The sequence below is a fragment of the Peromyscus leucopus genome, chromosome 7, assembly GCF_004664715.2.
Source record: "Peromyscus leucopus breed LL Stock chromosome 7, UCI_PerLeu_2.1, whole genome shotgun sequence".
Classification (NCBI taxonomy): domain Eukaryota; kingdom Metazoa; phylum Chordata; class Mammalia; order Rodentia; family Cricetidae; genus Peromyscus; species Peromyscus leucopus.
In genome coordinates, this window is record NC_051069.1 from 13,660,399 (window position 1) to 13,679,060 (window position 18,662).

General features: G+C 40.7%; 2 protein-coding genes across 3 annotated transcripts in view; both read left to right on the forward strand.

Annotated features, from left to right (window-relative positions):
- Bbs4 (Bardet-Biedl syndrome 4) overlaps positions 1-18,662 on the forward strand; it is a 38,990-nt gene that overhangs the window by 16,288 nt on the left and 4,040 nt on the right. Inside the window, exons 4-12 of one of the 2 annotated variants that reach the window (XM_028892520.2) lie at positions 386-449; positions 1,336-1,447; positions 2,646-2,718; positions 8,087-8,140; positions 11,619-11,746; positions 14,344-14,398; positions 15,861-15,929; positions 17,171-17,323; positions 17,420-17,591. In XM_028892520.2, coding sequence (XP_028748353.1) covers positions 386-449; positions 1,336-1,447; positions 2,646-2,718; positions 8,087-8,140; positions 11,619-11,746; positions 14,344-14,398; positions 15,861-15,929; positions 17,171-17,323; positions 17,420-17,591 — 880 coding nt within the window. Of the gene's footprint in view, positions 1-385; positions 450-1,335; positions 1,448-2,645; positions 2,719-4,832; positions 6,098-8,086; positions 8,141-11,618; positions 11,747-14,343; positions 14,399-15,860; positions 15,930-17,170; positions 17,324-17,419; positions 17,592-18,662 lie in introns of those variants that run through there. The other variant, XM_037207461.1, reaches the window with a different exon arrangement.
- Positions 9,371-11,606, forward strand: LOC114708933 (M-phase phosphoprotein 6-like). Its single transcript, XM_037207462.1, has one exon. It carries the CDS (start codon positions 10,199-10,201, stop codon positions 10,601-10,603), a length of 405 nt encoding a protein of 134 aa, XP_037063357.1. The 5' UTR covers positions 9,371-10,198; the 3' UTR covers positions 10,604-11,606.

Below are 18,662 nucleotides of genomic sequence, written 5' to 3' on the forward strand. Positions count from 1 at the left end.
AGATTGCTAACCTCATTCTAAAATAAGTGATGGTAAGAAAAACAAAAATCGCTGGGTGGCGGTGGCGGTGGCGGTGGCGGTGGCGCACGCCTTTAATCCCAGCACTCAGAAGGCAGAGGCAGACGGATCTCTGAGTTCGAAGCCAGCCTGGTCTACAAAGCGAGTTCCAGGAAAGGCTCAAAGCTACACAGAGAAACCCTGTCTCGAAAAACTAAAAAAAAAAAAAAAAAAAAAAAGAAAAAAAAGAAAAACAAAAACAAAAATCCTGAAGGAACTACCTGATTAGTCATTATTAATATCCTAGGTATCTCATATATGCTTCTTGCCTATTCCTACTCTTTTCTTGGTGACACTTAATCACTACTCAGGTGTTCTTCTCTTTTAGGCTGTGATCAAAGAACAGCTTCAGGAGACTCAGGGGTTATGTGAATATGCTATCTATGTCCAAGGTAAGACATACTGTTTCTTTTCTTACTGGAAAAATATATTTAGCCTAGATTCTTGGGAAACAAAACAACCCAACAACTTAGGGAATACTTAAATTCAAATAATGTCTCACAAAAGTCTTATTCACTACCCTTTGCAATTTGAACCCCATTTTGTGTGTGTGTTATACATACACCTGGAGGTCAGTGCATGACATGGAGTGAATAAGGTTTTTTCCCCCCTGGAGACAGGGTTTCTCTGGGTAGCTTTGGAGCCTTTCCTGGAACTCACTCTGTAGCCTAGGCTGGCCTCAAACTCACAGAGATCCGCCTGCCTCTGCCTCCCCAGTGCTGGGATTAAAGGCGTGTGCCACCACCGCCTAGTTATGATTATGTTTTTTAAATATATTTTTAAATTATTGTTTTACATGTTTGAATGTTTTGCCTGCACGTATGTCTGTGTATTATGTTTATGGCTGGTGCCTGTAGAGGCTAGTAGAGAGCATTGGATCCCCTGGAACTAGAGTTACAGGTGGTTGTGAGCAACCATGTGGATACTGGAAATTGAACCAGAGTCCTATGCAAGAGTAGCAAATACCCTTAACAGATTGAGCCACCTTCAGCTTTTCAAAATATTATTTTTATGAAGAATTTCTGTGATCTGCAAAAAGCCCAGTTATCTGGGTATAGATGCTGGTCGCAGAGTGGGCAGGTGAAAGTTAGCTTATTACAGGTGTTACCTTACTAACACTTTGCTTGCTTCTACTCATTTAGTGATGACTGATTGGATTCAAAGTTATCCAAAGGCTTTCTCTGATGTGGTATCTTACCTCCTCCTCCATTTTTTTCTGATGCTAGCCTCTTTTTCCAAGAATATGGTGTATTTTCTGTGTTTTCTTTTCCTTGGCAGCACTGATTTTACGCCTGGAAGGAAATATCCAAGAATCCCTAGAACTCTTTCAGACGTGTGCTGTTCTCAGCCCTCAGAGTGCTGATAATCTCAAGCAGGTGGCCAGATCTTTGTGAGTATTGGAGCAATCGCAGAAGACCACATAAAATGCTTTCTCCTGGGCCAGGCAGTAGTGGTGCACGCCTTTAATCCCAGCACTGGGGAGACAGAGGCAGGTGGATGTCTGAGTTTGAAGCCAGCCTGGTCTACCGAGTGAGTTCCGGGATTACTAGGGCTGTTACACAGAGAAATCTTGTCTCAAAAAAACCCAAAAACAAATAGAAAGGCTTTTTCCTGAAATGCATTCTGAGGGAAGCCTATTGCTGGTAGCCAGATGCCTGATAGGTGGGAAGCCAGTGAATGGTAAGTAGAATGGGTTTCATTTTGAAGAGCATGAATTAATCTGGAAGTCAGCTAATATTAAGGAACTCAGATCTTTCTAGTTAGATGAGAACACTGTTTTGTCATAGTGTGTTATACCATAACTCCTCTATAATCATATAGGCAATTCATAGCCTGTTATTCTGGTATTTAGTGGAATATCTGACATATAATAAGCTTGTGGTATTTTGAGCAAATGGCTTGCAGATTCCTAAATGGAAATCCTTCTGAAGTTGTCATAAACTTCTTCAGAGTAGTGTAGTATTCTATGCAGGACCATCTCATGTTCCTCCCTATGTTGCCATTCATACTTGCATCATTTTTACATAGAAATCCATTCTTTTTTTCTTCCAAATTCATGATCAAGGAAAGAAACTTGGCTTCATGAGGAAAAGACACGCCCTTATTGGATGATGTTGACAAATGATGGCAGCTCATGCTTAGTGGTATTATCATTTGACTTTTTTGTTTTGTTGTTGTTGTTTATTTTTATAGAATGCTATAGGAAGTAGTTACAGAAGAGTGCCACTAACATTGGTGTGTATGAGACTAAGGTCTTAACTGGCCGATGCAAGCCCTGCCTCCGGAGCTTCTGCTCTTGGGACACATCACTGTCCCTTGTCTTTCCCACACAACCAACTCAAGTGTTTAAAAGAGTTTCAACAGTTTTTAGCTCTGTGGTATATGTGTGAAATGTGAACTCTTATAGGAGTTAGGTTAGCTGGGTGTGTAATCCTAGTACTTGAAGGTGGAGGCATGAGGACCAGAAGTTCAAGGTCATCCTTAGTTACACAATGAACTGGAGGCTAGCCTGAGTTACATGAGAACCTGCCTCAAATCAAACCAAAAATAATGAAATTTGAGTAATTATAGAAAATGTATTTTCACAGATTTCTTCTGGGAAAACATAAAGCCGCCACTGAAGTATATAATGAAGCAGCTAAACTTAACCAGAAAGACTGGGTAAGAAATGTCATTTCTTTCTTAGCATGTTAATGGTTCCATTTTCCAAGTGGCTTTTTCTTTGGAGGCAGGGTCTCATTGTTTCTGTAGCCCTGGCTGGCCTCAAATTCATTATGTAGAACAGGCGGGCCTCAAACTTAGAGAGATCTGCCTGCCTTGTATCTTCATAGTGCCAGCCCTTGGCTAGAATTCTCAGATGATCAAACTGTCTTTGATTCTGTTTTCAGCATGGCATTTCTGCATAACTTTGCAGGCACTGTTGTATAGTTTCCAGCTGTTAATGTTGCTGATAGTTTTTCCCTGGTCCGATTCTTGCTGTGATTATCTCATCTCATTTCCAAGAGCTCTAGGAGTTGAGTTGTTTTACCTTTGGAATTAGAAAGCATCAGCAGTATATGTCTTCATTGCACTTTTTATACTTTTTCCCTGTCTGCTTGGCAATCAGTCAGCTGTTTCTTTTGCCTTTCTTTGGATCATAACAAGTTTAAGTGATACTTTGTTTTCCTTCTACCAGCTTCCCTTTCTCCCTTCCTCTCTTTCTTTATTTCTTTTTTTCTGATTCGGTTTTTCGAGACAGAGTTTCTCTGTGTAGCTTTCTTTGTCCTGGATCTCGTGTTCTGTAGACCAGGCTGGCCTTGAACTCAGAGATCCGCCTGGCTCTGCCTCCAGAGCACTCTTCCCTTTCTTATTAGTGTATATTAATTGTACAAAACAATGAGTTTCACTGTGACCTTTTCATAGTTTGACCACAGTCCCCGTCCCTATCCCCTTATTTCCACCATCTATTTGTATAAATTGGGGCTTATGTGTTAAGTACAACACAAAATCAGATTAAACATTCTCTTTATAAATTAAGTCTCTCCCTTCCACCCATGAAAATCCATGTCACTGGTTTTGGAATTCATTTGGTAGTCCTAGAATTTCAGGCTGAGATTTACTCATGGTTAGTTAATGGTGACTTATCTAAGAATTAGATAAGGAGCTCAAAGAAGCAAGGAAGAGCAAGCCCTGAGAGCCTGTGCTTTAGCCACAGCCTTTGAAAGGAAGGCTGGAAAGTACATTTAAATGTGGACCTCAGCTGGACTAGGACTCCCCAGGAAAGGAGGGCCTCTGGTGGATGATCAGCCCTGGCTGCACAGCGACTGTCACTTCCTTTCAGACACAGCAGCTCTGTGGCTTTTAACTTCTCTCTCATTTTCTATTATTTTATTCTTTACATACATTTTTACATCTTTACATTTGCTCAGTCTTATCTCTCAGATAGATCACTGTGTTTGCTTTTAGCTGTATATATTCTAGTAGCCTATCCTTTTCCTTAATTTCAGTAGTTGTAGTCTGATTTCTAAGTAGTTTGTCCTCTCTCTCTGTCTCTGTCTCATTTGTTTGCTTGTTTGAGACAGGGTCTCACTATGTAGCTCTTGAGCTGTCCTGGATCTTGCTCTGTAGACCAGATTGGCCTCAAACTCCGAGTTCTTCTGCCTCTGCCTCCCCAGTGCTGGGACTAAAGGTGTGCGCCACCATGCCTGGCGTTCCTTTCCCTTCTCTTCTAGCACCCTCTCCGTATCAGTCTGAAGTTGTGTGTGTTTCCACAGTTACCTTTCTCTTTCTGCTTTTCTTTAGTTGTTTTTATACTGTTGACTGATCCTTGCAGAGACCTTCCTCTGTAGAGAAGTAGATTGACTATAGTAGAGAGAGAACACAGTTTCCCTTAGAGTACTTAGGGCACTGGTTATGAAAAGTTGAATAACACTTTATTTACTGTATTTACAGGGTGTTCAGGGTGGGGTCAGGGACAGCCTTTGGGAGCTTGTTCTCTCCACCCACCCATGGTGCAGGGATTGAACTCAAGTCAGCTGACTTGGCTACAAGTACCTTTACCCAGTGAGCCATCTTGCCAGCATTATGATTTTCTTTTCTTTATTTTTTTTTAAAGATTTATTTATTTATTTATTTATTTATTTATTTATTTATTTATTTATTTATTATACAGTGTAATGTCTGCATGTATCCTTGCAGGCCAGAAGAGGGCACCAGATCTCCTTACAGATGGTTGAGAGCCACCATGTGGTTGCTGGGAATTGAACTCAGGTCCTCTGGAAGAACAGCCAGTGTTCTTAACTGCTGAGCCATCTCTCCAGCCCACATTATGATTTTCTAAGTACATTTCAATCTCAGTTATTTTCTTCCTCTGGGTGTGGTTATTAACTTGAATTTTTTTCATGCCATCCATCTATGTGTTTTGTCTACACTCTATGTATATGCGAGGACACATGCTTTGGTGAGTGTAGAGGTCAAAGGACAGCTTGCAGGAGTTGGCGCTTTCCTTCAGGAGGCCGTCAGGGTTGGTGGCAAGTGCTTTTGCCCACTGAGTCATCTTACTGTCATTATCCCCGTTGTCTTTGTGTACACAGGGTCACATTTAGTCCAGGCTGGCCTTGAATTAGCTGTGTAGCAGAGGATAGCCTTGAATTCCTGGTCCCCCTGTCTGCACCTCCCAAGAGCTGAGCTGAGTTGAATCATTAGAGGCCAAGGTGAAACTACATGTACGGAAGCAGCTCAGGAAGTCCTTGGGCCCTGCAGCCGAGCATGAGTAAATATACACTCACTCACTCACTTTCTGGTTTTTGTCTTTCAGAAAAATTTGGACAAAGGAAGTTTTAGGTTCTGGTAGGCTATCTAAATTGAGATGTGTCCAGTGCATAGTTGGATATGAAATTACGATGTTCTAGGTTATAGATGAACATTTTAGAGTCAGGAACATAAAGTTAGTAACTGAACCCATTGAAACTGGTTGAGATAGTTATTTGGCAGTGAGTTGAGGATGGAGCTCAGGAAGAGCAGAACAGAAAAAACAGATGAGTCCAGAGGGCTGGGCAAAGGGGAGATGAAGCACACCTCCTGCTCCGTGTAGCTGAAAGAGCTCACTTGGTATTCTGACTCACTTGGGACAGCAAGCAGCCAGATACCATCTATGTGATACCTAATAAATGTCTGTAGGAAATCTTTTAGCTCTGCTTTCTTGTACTCATCATGATATTCCACAGTCTGGTTCTAACAAGGGGATAATAATCCTGTATGCCATTGTCTTGACTTCAGAATCAACTGATAAGTAGGGAGAATTTCCACTAATGTCACGAGAGAAATCTGAGGCTTTGGGGGATGGGATGACATGGCAGAGGGCACACAATGAGGTATTAGTAGAACAGAAGTAGATCGAAGGTTGCTAACTCTAGCCTGAGATCTTCCTGCAGTGTCTGCTGCCCCGGCTGGATGTTCCTGTATACTCCTATCCTGTACTCACAAGAGAAAGGATTCTGTTTTCTCTTCCACATTTCCTGTGCTGTCTTCTCAAGTATCACCTACAGCAATGATTCACAAGGTCAGGGGTCACTTAGTGTGCAGAGCATTAAATGACAAGAAAGGTGGTGTTTCTTTTGTCTGTCCATGTACTTCTTTACAGCATGATAAAATGGAATATATACAAGTTTTGAGGCAGGCTTGAGTTGAAGGCACAGTTCTTGGTAATGTAGACATTATTTCAATTGTGGTTTAAGAGAAATAATTTTAAAATGTGAGACCTTTCTGAGACAGATACTAGTTTTGTTTTTGAGGTAGGATAATAGTATTGTAGGTTTAAAACAAATTTTTAAAAGATTTACTTATTTTTATTTGTGTGTGTGCCTTGTCTGCATGTATGTCTGTGTGCCTACATGTGGGAAGTATTTGCAAGGCCAGAAGAGGACATTGAATCTTATGGAAGTGAGGTAATATGTAGGTGCTGGGAACTTCCAGGTCCTATGGAAGAGTTGCCAGTGCTCTTAACTCTTGAGCCATCTCCCCAGCCCTGATTTTTTTTTTTTAAAGATCATGTCATTTGAGAAATGTACTGAAATGCTTGTAAATGAAATGTTACACTATTTGGTACTTGGTTATAAAATAATAGTAGATAGTATTGGATGGTTGTCAGGCTCATGAGTCTGTGGTGTTGCTGTTTACATCTGTACATGGTTAGGATACAAAACTAAAGAAAGAAGAAAAAAATCCGAGCACTGTCACCTTCTGTGTTAGGAAAACTGTCTAACCTCTCTGAGCTTCTGTTTCCTATAAAACTAAAAGAACTATACTGATGTTGCAGATTTCTTGGAAAATTAAAGTAATATATATGAAAACATCTTGGGAGGGGGCTGGAGAGATGGCTCAGAGGTTAAGAGCACCGACTGACTGCTCTTCCAGAGGTCCTGAGTTCAATTCCCAGCAACCACATGGTGGCTCACAACCATCTGTAATGAGATCTGGCACCCTCTTCTGTATACATAATAAATAAATAAATCTAAAAAAAAAAAAAGAAAAGAAAGAAAACATCTGGTATCAAGCCTACTGTATAACAGGTGATTTACTACTGATGGTTTTGTGGTTCTAGGAGATGTGGAACACATTAAACTAGTTGTCTCTGTTCCTGAGACAGGGCTGCATTCCTACCACTTACAGGGTGCTGGGCCCTTGCTGCTTTCCAGGAACACTTTTCTTACTACTGGTTTCCTTTCTAAATCTGCTGAAGTCAGATTTATTACAAAGAAATTCCAGAGATTTCACATCACTTATGGCCAGAAGACAGATTAGTCTTACAGTGAGCTAGATTTAGAAATTGTCAGCAGCCAAGGTAGTCAAAAAGTGGATTTTTGATTCATCTTTCTTTTCCGTAGATCAGAGGTTGGCAAACTTTTTTGTAAAGGATTACTTAGTATATAGTTATTACACATATTTATATAGTATTGCAGCTTTTTACACTTAACTCTGTAGCTACTTAACTCTTGTAGTTTTGGTTCTAGTATAGAAGAGCCATAGGAAGTAACTCTATAGTCTGATAAAATGTAATTTACAAAGGAGAATGGACTTGCCCCACTCACCTTGCTATAGATTTCAACAGATTAGCCACAGATCTGGGAAGATTCTGTCTGCTCTTGTGGTTCTTATAATCTTTTTTTTTTTAATTTTAATATTTATGTGTCTAGGTGTTTTTTGTCTACATGGATGTCTGTGCACCACATATATATGTGGCGCTTGTGTCTAGAAGAGGGCATGTAACTCCCTGGACCTGGAGTTACAGACAGGTTGTGAGCTGCCATGTGGGTGTTGGGACTCAAAACTCAGGTCCTCTGCAAGAACAAGCAATGCTCCAAACTGCTGAGCCATCACTCCAATCATACATTTTATAATTTTAATTTAAAATAATACACTTAGGAATTTTTTTGTAGAATCATGTATATTTATGAACATAAAAAACCCTCAACTACAGTCTTTAGACTGCTGTGCTCTCCTGCTTCTTGTAGCCGTAACACCTAACCACTCTCCTTTCTTTTGTATGTAGGAGATCTGCCATAACCTGGGAGTGTGCTATACTTATCTAAAGCAGTTCAACAAGGTAATCATAAAAATGGTGATGGTAGTTGACTGAAATTCACTGTGATTCATTTGTCACAGAAGGGCCACTGTCCATTGTGTATTGACTCTATTGTCTGCAGAGCTTAGGGAACAAAAATTGCCTTTTATTGTTATTGCCATGTTAATACTTGTCATTACTCATTTTCCCTAATTTTTATGATTTATTTTTTATTTTATGTGCATTGGTATTTTGTCTGCATGTGTGTCTGTTGTGAGGGTGTCAGATCCCTTAGAACTGGAGTTACAGACAGTTGTGAACTACCATGTGGGTGCTTAGAACTGAACCTGGAAGAGCAGCCAGTGCTCTTAACCACTGAGCCATCTCTCCAACCCATTTTTTTCTTACTTTTGATTTAAAAAAAAAAGTGGAGGAAGAGTCTAGACTATCAGTGGTGGTCCAGTTGCCTTCTCTCTTTCTCTCTACCCCCCATTAAATGTTCTAGTATAGAAACAAATGTCCAGCAAGACACATATCAAAAAGTGGACCTTCTCAGGCCATTGTTGCACACTCCAGTAATTTCACCAGTTGAGAGATTAACAGCAGAAGCATCTGAGTTTGAGTTTGAGACCAGCCTAAGGCTAGTGAGACACCATTTCAAAGAAACACACACACACACATACACACAGAGGCACACACATGTGTTTGCCTTAAGGTGTCATTTTGACCATGAGAACCATCTTATCCTTTGACAACAACTGATTTTTACTTTTTGTTTTGTTTTTGTTTTTCGAGACAAGGTTTCTCTGTGTAGCTTTGAGCCTTTCCAGGAACTCACTCTGTAGACCAGGCTGGCCTCGAACTCAGAGATCCACCTGCCTCTGCTTCCTGAGTGCTGGGATTAAAGATGTGGACCACCATGCTTGGCCTTGATTTTTGCTTTTACGGTCAATGAAAATGAATTTAAGGGGATTGAATTTTGTTTCATGATAAGAATTTTTCTGATGTGAATTTATATTTCACTCCAAACAAACTTTGCTCTAAGACTTTGATATAAGACAAAGCATGTTAATCTTACCTTGGTTCTCAAATTAATAAATAGATACCTGTTTTTTTTGTTCAAATTAAAACTTTGAAATTTTTTATTTTATTATGTTTATGGATGTTTTGCTTGAATGTATGTCTGTGTACCATGTGTGTGCCTGGTCCCTTTGGAGGCCAGGACTTCAGATCCTCTGCAACTGTAGTTACATACAGATGGTTATGAGCCATCAACTGGGTGTTGGGAATCAAACCTCTGGAAGAGCAGCAGTGTTCCTAACTGCTGAGCCATCTCTCCAGCCCTAGATATATGTCTTAATTGAGGAACAGATGAATTTTTGAGAGTTCTGAAGGGTAGTGATGGTGACTAGGTAGTTTCCTTCATAACCTGGTGACTGTGAGGCTTTGTTCTCCTTTTTTTTAAACTGCTACCAAGACTGACTCTCATTAATACCCATTTAACACGGCTTTGCAAGATCACAATGTAACCTAGTCTGTCTTTCAGGGATATGAAAAATACCTGCATATTAGCAATTGGAGTGTAAGAATTATTTTTTGTGAGATATATATAATAAAATACATATTCAGTGGATACATAAGTTTTCTTGATGAATCTATAGTTTTATACAGCTGATTAAATTTTTCTCTTCAGAGAATAGTTTGATCAGGTACATTCCTGTTCATAGTATAGCTAAGTCAGGGGAGAGGGAGGATTGGTCTTTGGACCTGTACTGAGGCAGAGTTACATTTAGATTTATTATACAGGCTAAACAAACACAACACCTGACATTTATAGAAGCCCTCATTGAATCAGTGAATGAAAAAGTTTTATTCAGCCTACTAAGATGTAGGCTTCTCCAGAGCAAAAAGTTATGTTTGTTCTTGTTGGGTGGTGTTGAAGACTGAACCCATGGCCTCCACGAGGCAGGCACAGCCATAGCATTATTTTCTTGTTAACTCTAGTATACTAGGCATCTAGACCAGCAGGCACTCAATGAATACTTGTTGAATGAATAAATAAGAACAACTTTTAGGCTAGAGTCTGGAACTCTACCCAACATGGCGTCTGAGTGCAAGACTAAGTTATCCAAGAACCTGCTGTGCATGAAGTTCATGCAAAAGGGCCTGGACTCGGAAACCAAGAAACAACTGGAGGAGGAGGAAAAGAAGATGATCAGTGATGAGCACTGGTACCTGGATCTGCCAGAGTTCAAGGAGAAAGAGAGTTTCATGATTGAAGAGCAGAGCTTCTCACTATGTGAAGATCTTCTCTATGGAAGGATGTCGTTCAGAGGATTTAATACTGAAGTTGAGAAGTTAATGCTTCAGATGAATTCTAAGAACAAAGCCATGGTAGAAGAAGAGGAGACAGTGGAGGTGGATGTGTGGGATGAAGAGATGGCGAGGAGATATGAGAGTTTGGTGGGAACAATTGGAAAAAAGTTTGCCAAGAAGAGGGACTGAGCCAATTTTGAAGAAGATGAAAATGGAAATATAAAACCCATTAGAACAAAGATGTTCTTAAAGCCCCAAGATTTAAAATGGATGCCAGATACAGCAGATGCCTTTGAGTGCAGCGGGTTTGAGATCCTCCCCGTGGCGTCTGTAGTGGTTAATACTCCAGTGTTACCTGTAAGGAGTGTGCTGTTCTTGAGACAGATGTGTAGTGGATGTTATACATCCTTTCAGTGGCATTCTTCAGGGTCTTCAAATGTGTGGGCACATGCCGCTCTTATTTGACCTGATTTTGGTCTGTGTGTACATACACACAGACAGGACACATATGAACAGCTCTCTAGTACTGTCCTGGAATGACTGTTGTAAACTAATTATTGCCATTGTTTCAACTGCCCTTATATTTATAGTTTACTTTTTTAATCATGTCAAGCCAATTCATACATTCACTTTGGAATCAAATATTTGAGAATTTTCCAGAAGTGATTCACCAGGAGCAGACATGTCTCTCTAACCTGAAATGTCTATATGCTGCTGGATCTTTCTCATCTGCAGAGGTGTGGTTTTTGATTATTTAAAGCAGTCAATGGGTTGTTTTTCTAACATTCTGTAATAAACATCTGTTTTTGTAAAAAACAAAAAAACAACTTTTATGTTAATTTGTGTTCGTATTGTTGAGGAAAACAAGGTCCAGCTGGCAATGGTTGTTCAGGTAGTCAGGAGTGTAGGTGGAATCAAGTTTGCTGTGGTATTTTATACTGTACTGTGATGTCCCTTTAGGGTTATGAAGTTTAAGTCATAGGTGTAAATGTCAAGTAGGAAACATTAAGAAACTTGATCATCTCATATGAACTCAGCAAGGCCAATTAGGCTATGCTTCGTTTTTTAGATGGTAAAAGCTATTTTCTGAGACATGATATTCCCACATAAGAACATCAAAGCTCTGCTTTCATATTCACCATAGGAAACCATTGTCCTTCAGTGGTATTGATTTGGTTTCTTTACTCCATTAAACTTTAATTAGGCACAAGACCAATTGCACAGTGCCCTCCAGCTTAACAAGCATGACCTGACTTACATAATGCTGGGGAAGATCCACTTACTGGAGGGAGACCTGGACAAAGCCATTGAGATCTACAAGAAAGCAGTCGAGTAAGTGTCTTTCTCTTAGACTCTAACCAGCGTGTCCACCTTTTAACATTGCAACATGAGATTATCACCCTCAAGAACTGCACAATTGAATAACAAAAAATTGTACACACACACACACAAATCCCAGTTTTCTCTAAGTCTGCTATTTTTGTTGGGACACATTCATAGCTATTGTGGAATGCATGCAGCCCATGGGCACAGGTTGGACATACCTACAGGAAGCGATGAGAAAAGCAATGGGACAGATACGTTAGGAGAACAGATTGTTTCTTTCTTCTATAACAGTGTCCGTTCTAGGCTAGCTGCTCCACAGGCCAACTGGAGATTTAGGTTCCTTAGGTGTTTTTTCTTTTTTTTTCACCTGTCTGAGTAACTAACTGTAACGTGTTCCAGGCCATATTGAAGGAAGATGATACTGGAAGCTAAATATGGAGTAAGCATCCTAGTTTTACATAACCCTAAAATTGTACACTTTTTGAAATTAGGTAGGAGCACACAGTTGCAAGGGAAGTGGGTGGGCATGCACTCGGCTAGAATTTGGGGTCAGCTGGCAGTGCAACTGTCTAGTTAAATACTTCATAGCAGATCCCTTTGTTCCTAGAGATCATATTAGGAACAGGAATCTCCTAGCTCAGTAACAGACAGCTGGTTTTACTAGTCTAAGACCAGTATGTCATGTGTTACTGTTATTTTGGTTTTTTATGCTGAGGATAGAATCTCGTCTATGCTTAACCGAACACAAGTACTACAACTGAGCTGCAGTCCAGTCCCGATATCATGGGTTTTGCTGTTGCTGGTGTTTGTTTAAAAATATCATTAGGATAGTCTAACCTGTTGATAATGGATGACTGAGTTTCTCGTGCTACTGTTCCATGTTTCCTCTCTAGGGACACCTGGAATCTTGTCTTTCCTGTGTAGTATTATCTTGTTTCATTTATTTATTTTGAGACAGGATCTCAGTATGTAGCTCTGGCTGCCTTGAATTTGCTGTGTAGACCAGGTTGGCCTTGAACCTACAGAGACCCACTTGACTCTGCACCTGGCTTGTTTCTTTTAAATAGGACAGCTGTAGTATAAAATGTTCAGGTATCTTGTTTGATCACATAATAGAATATGTGTGACTCATGGACTAAAATTTTGAACTGGTATAGAGTACTGGTCACTTCTTAGCTTCGTTGACCACAGGGTAAACTTCCTGGCTATATCAATCATAGCACTGCTTTCTTTTCTGCATCTTTATTTAACTACATTTTGTGACAGAAAAATCTCTTGTGTTTGGTAAACTACAGTTTCTATCATCAAAAGGTCAGGCTTATGTGGACAGGTAGGAAGGAGCCATAGAGTAAGTCAAGTCCTATAATGCTGGAGAGTTGGCCTGTTCCGGACCCTTGTCCTATACAAGTTGGCATTTTGAGTTAGGGCACATGAATCCCGTGAGGGTACTGATAGTGACCACTCAAGAGATTTGAGTCACTCAGCTTCCCAAAGGAGAAAACCAGACAGTTGAGTATTTGAGAAGGTAGGTTCAAGATCCGAAGCTTTGGAGAGGACTATTTTTGGAAGGGGGACAGATACTGATGGAATCAGAAGAATGGGAAGGACAAGTTACATATGTGGTTTGGGAGGGACATGACCAAAATGGATCCTTACTATAGAAAAGTGAGAGGCAAATTCTCATTTACACTGAGAAATTTGTTTGCCAGCTCAGACATGGCTTGGGCTTCAGCTCTGCAGGTTCTGGACTTCCTACAGGGTACAAGCATCTTCCTTCCTTCCTTCCTTCCTTCCTCCTTCCTTCCTTCCTTCCTTCCTTCCTTCCTTCCTTCCTTCCTTCCTTCCTTCCTTCCTTCCCTTCACCCCCCTCCCTCCCTCCCCCTCCCCTCCCCTCCCCTCCCTCCCTCCCTCCCTCCTCCCTTCCCTCCCTCCTTCCTTCCTTCCAAGCAGGAGACAGCTCCTTGCTCTTTGATGCTTTAACTGTTGAAACTGATGATCCTATATTCAGATGGTCTCAACTATGTTGCTTTGGCTTTTTGACAAAGACAAGAGAAGTCAGATAATACTTAGGTCAGTGTTTACTCCCAAGACCCAGTGTCTAATTCTTTCCAAGGTCTGCTATGTGCTTTCCTTTTTTTGTTTAGTTTGGCAAGTTAGAGAGCACAGCATCGGGGCCTTGGAGTCCTAAATGACATAGTACTGAAGTAGGCTACCTACCATGGTAAGCACAGGGAAAGTGGCAAAGAGCCGTCTCAATAGAAGGACTAGCATAACTGTGTCCTGACTGACTTGCCTTAAGCTTGGTTATTTTCAGTGTGATGAATCATTCCACACAGTTCTTTTTTAAGGTTGTTGTTGGTCCAAAAGAAAGACTCCAACAAGGAGTCTGGATTCTAAGCCCTGCTTCGTTCTGCTGAGCAGGTTTTCTCTGTTGCCAGGATTGAGATGATTTGTTTTTTAAGAAAATTGCCAAATTGCTCTCAGAAGTTTACATGGGAAAGGAAGAGGTTTAATAAAGGGTCCTGGATGTTGGCAGTGGGGCAGATGACTGTCAGTCTGTATCTCATAATCATGGTTTCCTTGTGAGCATCTCTATGTTACAGGTTCTCACCAGAAAATACAGACCTTCTTACAACTTTAGGATTACTCTACTTACAGGTAATGAAATCTGTTTATTCACACATTGGTGTTAGAAACGCTTTAGGGGTTGTATCTATAATGGTTTCCTTCATTTTTCTATATGGCACATTTTATTAACAGTCACAGTACAAACATGAACCTTGGTTTGTTTTTATATACTCACTGCTAGAAGAATTAACATTGGCTCTCAAGTCATAATTCTATTTCAGCCTAGTATAATAGCAATTCTTTTTTTATTTTATTTTATTTTACAATACCATTCAGTTCCACATATCAGCCACGGGTTCCCCTATTCTCCCCCCTCCCACCCCCTCCCCTTATCCCCAGCCTACTCCCCATTCCCACCTCCTCCAGGGCAAATCCTCCCCGAGGACTGTGATCAACCTGGTAGACTTAGTCCAGGCAGGTCCAGTCCCTTCCTCCCAGACTGAGCCAAGTGTCCCTGCATAAGCTCCAGGTTTCAAACAGCCAACTCATGCAATGAGCACAGGACTTGGTCCCACTGCCTAGTTGCCTCCCAAACTGATCAAGCCAATCAATCAACAGTCTCACCTATAATAGCAATTCTTTTTTTTTTTTTTTTTTTTTTTTTTTTTTTTTTTTTTTTTTTTTTTCTTGTAGTTTGCTTTCCTGACTCACTTGGTAGCCAGCTGCTCGAACTCACAGAGATCGCCTGGCTCTCCTCCCGAGTGCTGGATAAGCGTGCGCCACCACCGCCCGGCTTATAATAGCAATTCTTATGCAATAGGGAAGGTATATATATATGAAACAGCTGTGTGGTTTGGGGGCTGTTATTGTTGGGGGGAAGGAAGAAAAACTGATATATTTTAGCATTTTGTAGTGTTTCGAGGCCAAGATTGTTCCTCTTGGTTCATCTTGCTAGCCGAGGTCCTGCAGGATATGAGCAAGGGATATATTTTTAGAGAGGAAACCTCCTCTTCCCTTCAGATTCCTAAGTGTGGATGGGACTCTTAACTCTGCCACTTCTGTCCACCCGAATCCCTGAAGCCCCAGGTCTCTGAGCTGTCTTACCTTGCCCACCCTACGGGTCCCTGCTCAGCTGATGTGCCTCTAAAGTAGCTTTTATAACTATTGCTTTAAGAAGAACCAAGAGTTTAACTCTGAGTCCTCTGGGCTTTGGCTTGTGAGCAGGCCTAAAGGGACAAGAAGCAAACTACCACAGTCCCAGCCAGGAGGCATTACTATTGATCAGAATGAGTGTTTATGAAATGGGTTTTTGGGGGCAGAAGATACTTTAATCTTATTAGGAGAAAAATAAACAAAATAAGAAAATCACAAACATGGAGATTTGCATTTTATTTGGTATACCCACTTTATTTTTTTTATTATTATTAGTATTTTGGGGGATGGGGTCAAGAGAACTCACAGATGACTGCATGCTTCCATTCAGGGTATGGTTGACTAGACTCCTAAACTGACGTCTCCCCTGACGTCAGTTCTTTGCTTTCCTTCCTTCCAGCTTGGTGTTTACCAGAAGGCATTTGAACACCTTGGGAATGCACTGACCTATGACCCCGCCAACTACAAGGTACTGCAGGCTTTAGAACTACAGGGTCTTCCTATAGATGGTCCCATGACCTCTGTAGATGATAGGTTTCTCATTTAAACACCCAAGAAGTTAGCTTTGTGTGTATCTGTATGTTGGTGCCTTTTATTTCTAATTCTTACTTTTGAAAATTAGTTCTTGGGCTGGAGAGATGGCTCAGAGGTTAAGAGCACTGGCTCTTCCAGAGGTCCTGAGTTCGGTTCTCAGCACCCACATGGTGGCTCACAGCCATCTCTAATGAGATCTGGTGCTGGTGCCTACTTCCAGTGCACAGGCAGAACACTGTATACATAATAAATAAATAAATCTTAAAAAAAAAAAAAAAGACTAGTTCTTACTAAAAATATCATAAAGTGTTGATGCTCAGCTTCTTCAGAAGAAGCACATTTGTGGTAACGGACTATTACAAAGTCCAAGTGCCATTAGAGTTCATGTGTTACTGGAGAATGTAGCCATGCTTCCACAACAATTGTGAATTTGACATTATAACTTCCAGATTGACTTTGGGGTGAGAAAGAAAATCAAGAGAATGAACATTACTGAGGGGGACATAACTAGATAGGGCTGTTGGATACAAACTTGGTCATCATTTAGGAAGTCAGCAGCCTGGCTCTGCTGGCTCCCTATCTTGATACCTTTCCTTAAAAAAATGATAGGGCTGGACTGATAAAAACTAAAGCCAAGCCAGGTGTGGTGGAACACACCTTTAATACCAGCACTTGGGAGGCACAGGCAGGTGGATTTCTGTGAACTTGAGACCAGCTTGGTTGAGTTCCAGGACAGCTAGAGCTGTTACACAGAGAAACCTGTCTTGAAAAACAACAACAAAAAAACAAAAAAACTAAAGCCAACTCACATCGCATCCTGAGCCAGAAAGAGCTGGCTATTAAGTAGCCATATACAGGTACATGTGAGGTGTCTGGAGCATTTCATGCACAAAGATGAAAGGCACTAGTTACCAGAATACTGATTTCCCTAGCTGCAAGTAGGAGACAAATGGAACTAGATAGAGCCAATAACATTATATGTTTTTAATGCTGTGGGATTCCAAAGACATTTCTTAGGAGTTGTCTTAGTAGTTTGGGTATATTCATATACCTGAAAGAAGTTTCTTGGTCATGTCTGTGCTAATGGGCTTACTATGTACATTCAGGAGACTGTCTCATGGCCTTGAACTTCTTGGATGACGGAATTATTAACTTTATATGCACTGTGTTTTTCAGGCCATCTTGGCAGCAGGCAGCATGATGCAAACCCATGGGGATTTTGATGTTGCCCTCACCAAATACAGAGTTGTAGCTTGTGCTATTCCAGAAAGTCCTCCACTTTGGAATAACATTGGAATGTGTTTCTTTGGCAAGAAGAAATATGTGGCAGTGAGTGTTCCTTATAGTCCTTGGTCATACTCATCCATGTGGTTATTGGGTCTGCTGAGCTTGTCTTACCTTGGTTGAGTGCCCCTGTTTCTGCAGGCTATCAGCTGCCTAAAACGAGCCAATTACTTGGCACCCTTCGATTGGAAGATTCTGTACAATCTGGGCCTTGTCCATTTGACTATGCAGCAGTATGCATCAGCATTCCATTTTCTCAGTGCAGCTATCAACTTCCAGCCAAAGATGGGGGAACTCTACATGCTCTTGGCTGGTAAGGGACATTTATATAGAAACCCCTTCTTGTGAGTTCTAATGATGGAAAAGTTAATTAGGATCACAGGTTAGTAGCTAAATGCCCTAAAATAGACATTCTTTTAGAAATCCTATAGAATTACTGCCTCAGAGTTTGAAGAAGTTTAAAAGAAAAAGTGACCAAGTATCTGGTTGCTTTTAACCTGAGGGATTTGAACTCAGAATCTTTTTTTTTTTTTTTAAAGATTTATTTATTTATTATGTATACAGAAGAGGGTGCCAGATCTCATTGCAGATGGTTGTGAGCCACCATGTGGGTGCTGGGAATTGAACTCAGGACCTCTGGAAGAGCAGTCAGTGCGCTCAACCTCTGAGCCATCTCTCCAGCCCCCTTGAACTCAGAATCTTAACAGGTTAAATCAAGATCATCTGTATTCGTAGATCTTTTTTTTTTTTTTTTTTTTTTTAAGATAGGGTCTCACTATGTGGTCCTTTCTAGCCTGAAACTTACTGTTGTCTTCAGCTCAGAGATCTGGATGCCTCTGTTGGGATTAAAAGTGTGTACCACTACACCTAGCTTTTTCAAAAAGAATTTAAAATTTATTTTTAATTATGTATATATGTGTATGTCTGTGTGTGAGTTTATGCACATGTGAGTCCAGAAAAAGGCATTGGGTTCTTTGGAACAAGAGTTGCAGACAGTTGTAAGCCATCTGATGTGTGTATTCTCACAACCAAATTTGGAGGTCCTCTGCAAGAACAGCAAGTGCTCTTAACCACTGAGCCATCTCTCCAGCCCCCCATAGTTCCCCTCTTAACAGTTTTTTCTTTTTCCTATTGGTATTCCTTTTTTTTTGGTGCTGGAGATTGAACCCTGGGTCTTGCATGGAGCTAGGTAAACCTTCTACCACGGAACTGTGCTAATAACTCTCATGTATATTAGGAACCTGGGTATAGGTTCTGCCTCCACTACTAACTGCATATACCCAGGGTTGATGTGAGGATCATATGGCTAAACATCATAAATGTTAAACCTTTAGGGCTTATTGTGGTTACTAAATCATTTGTCCCTTTTCAAAAACAAACCAAA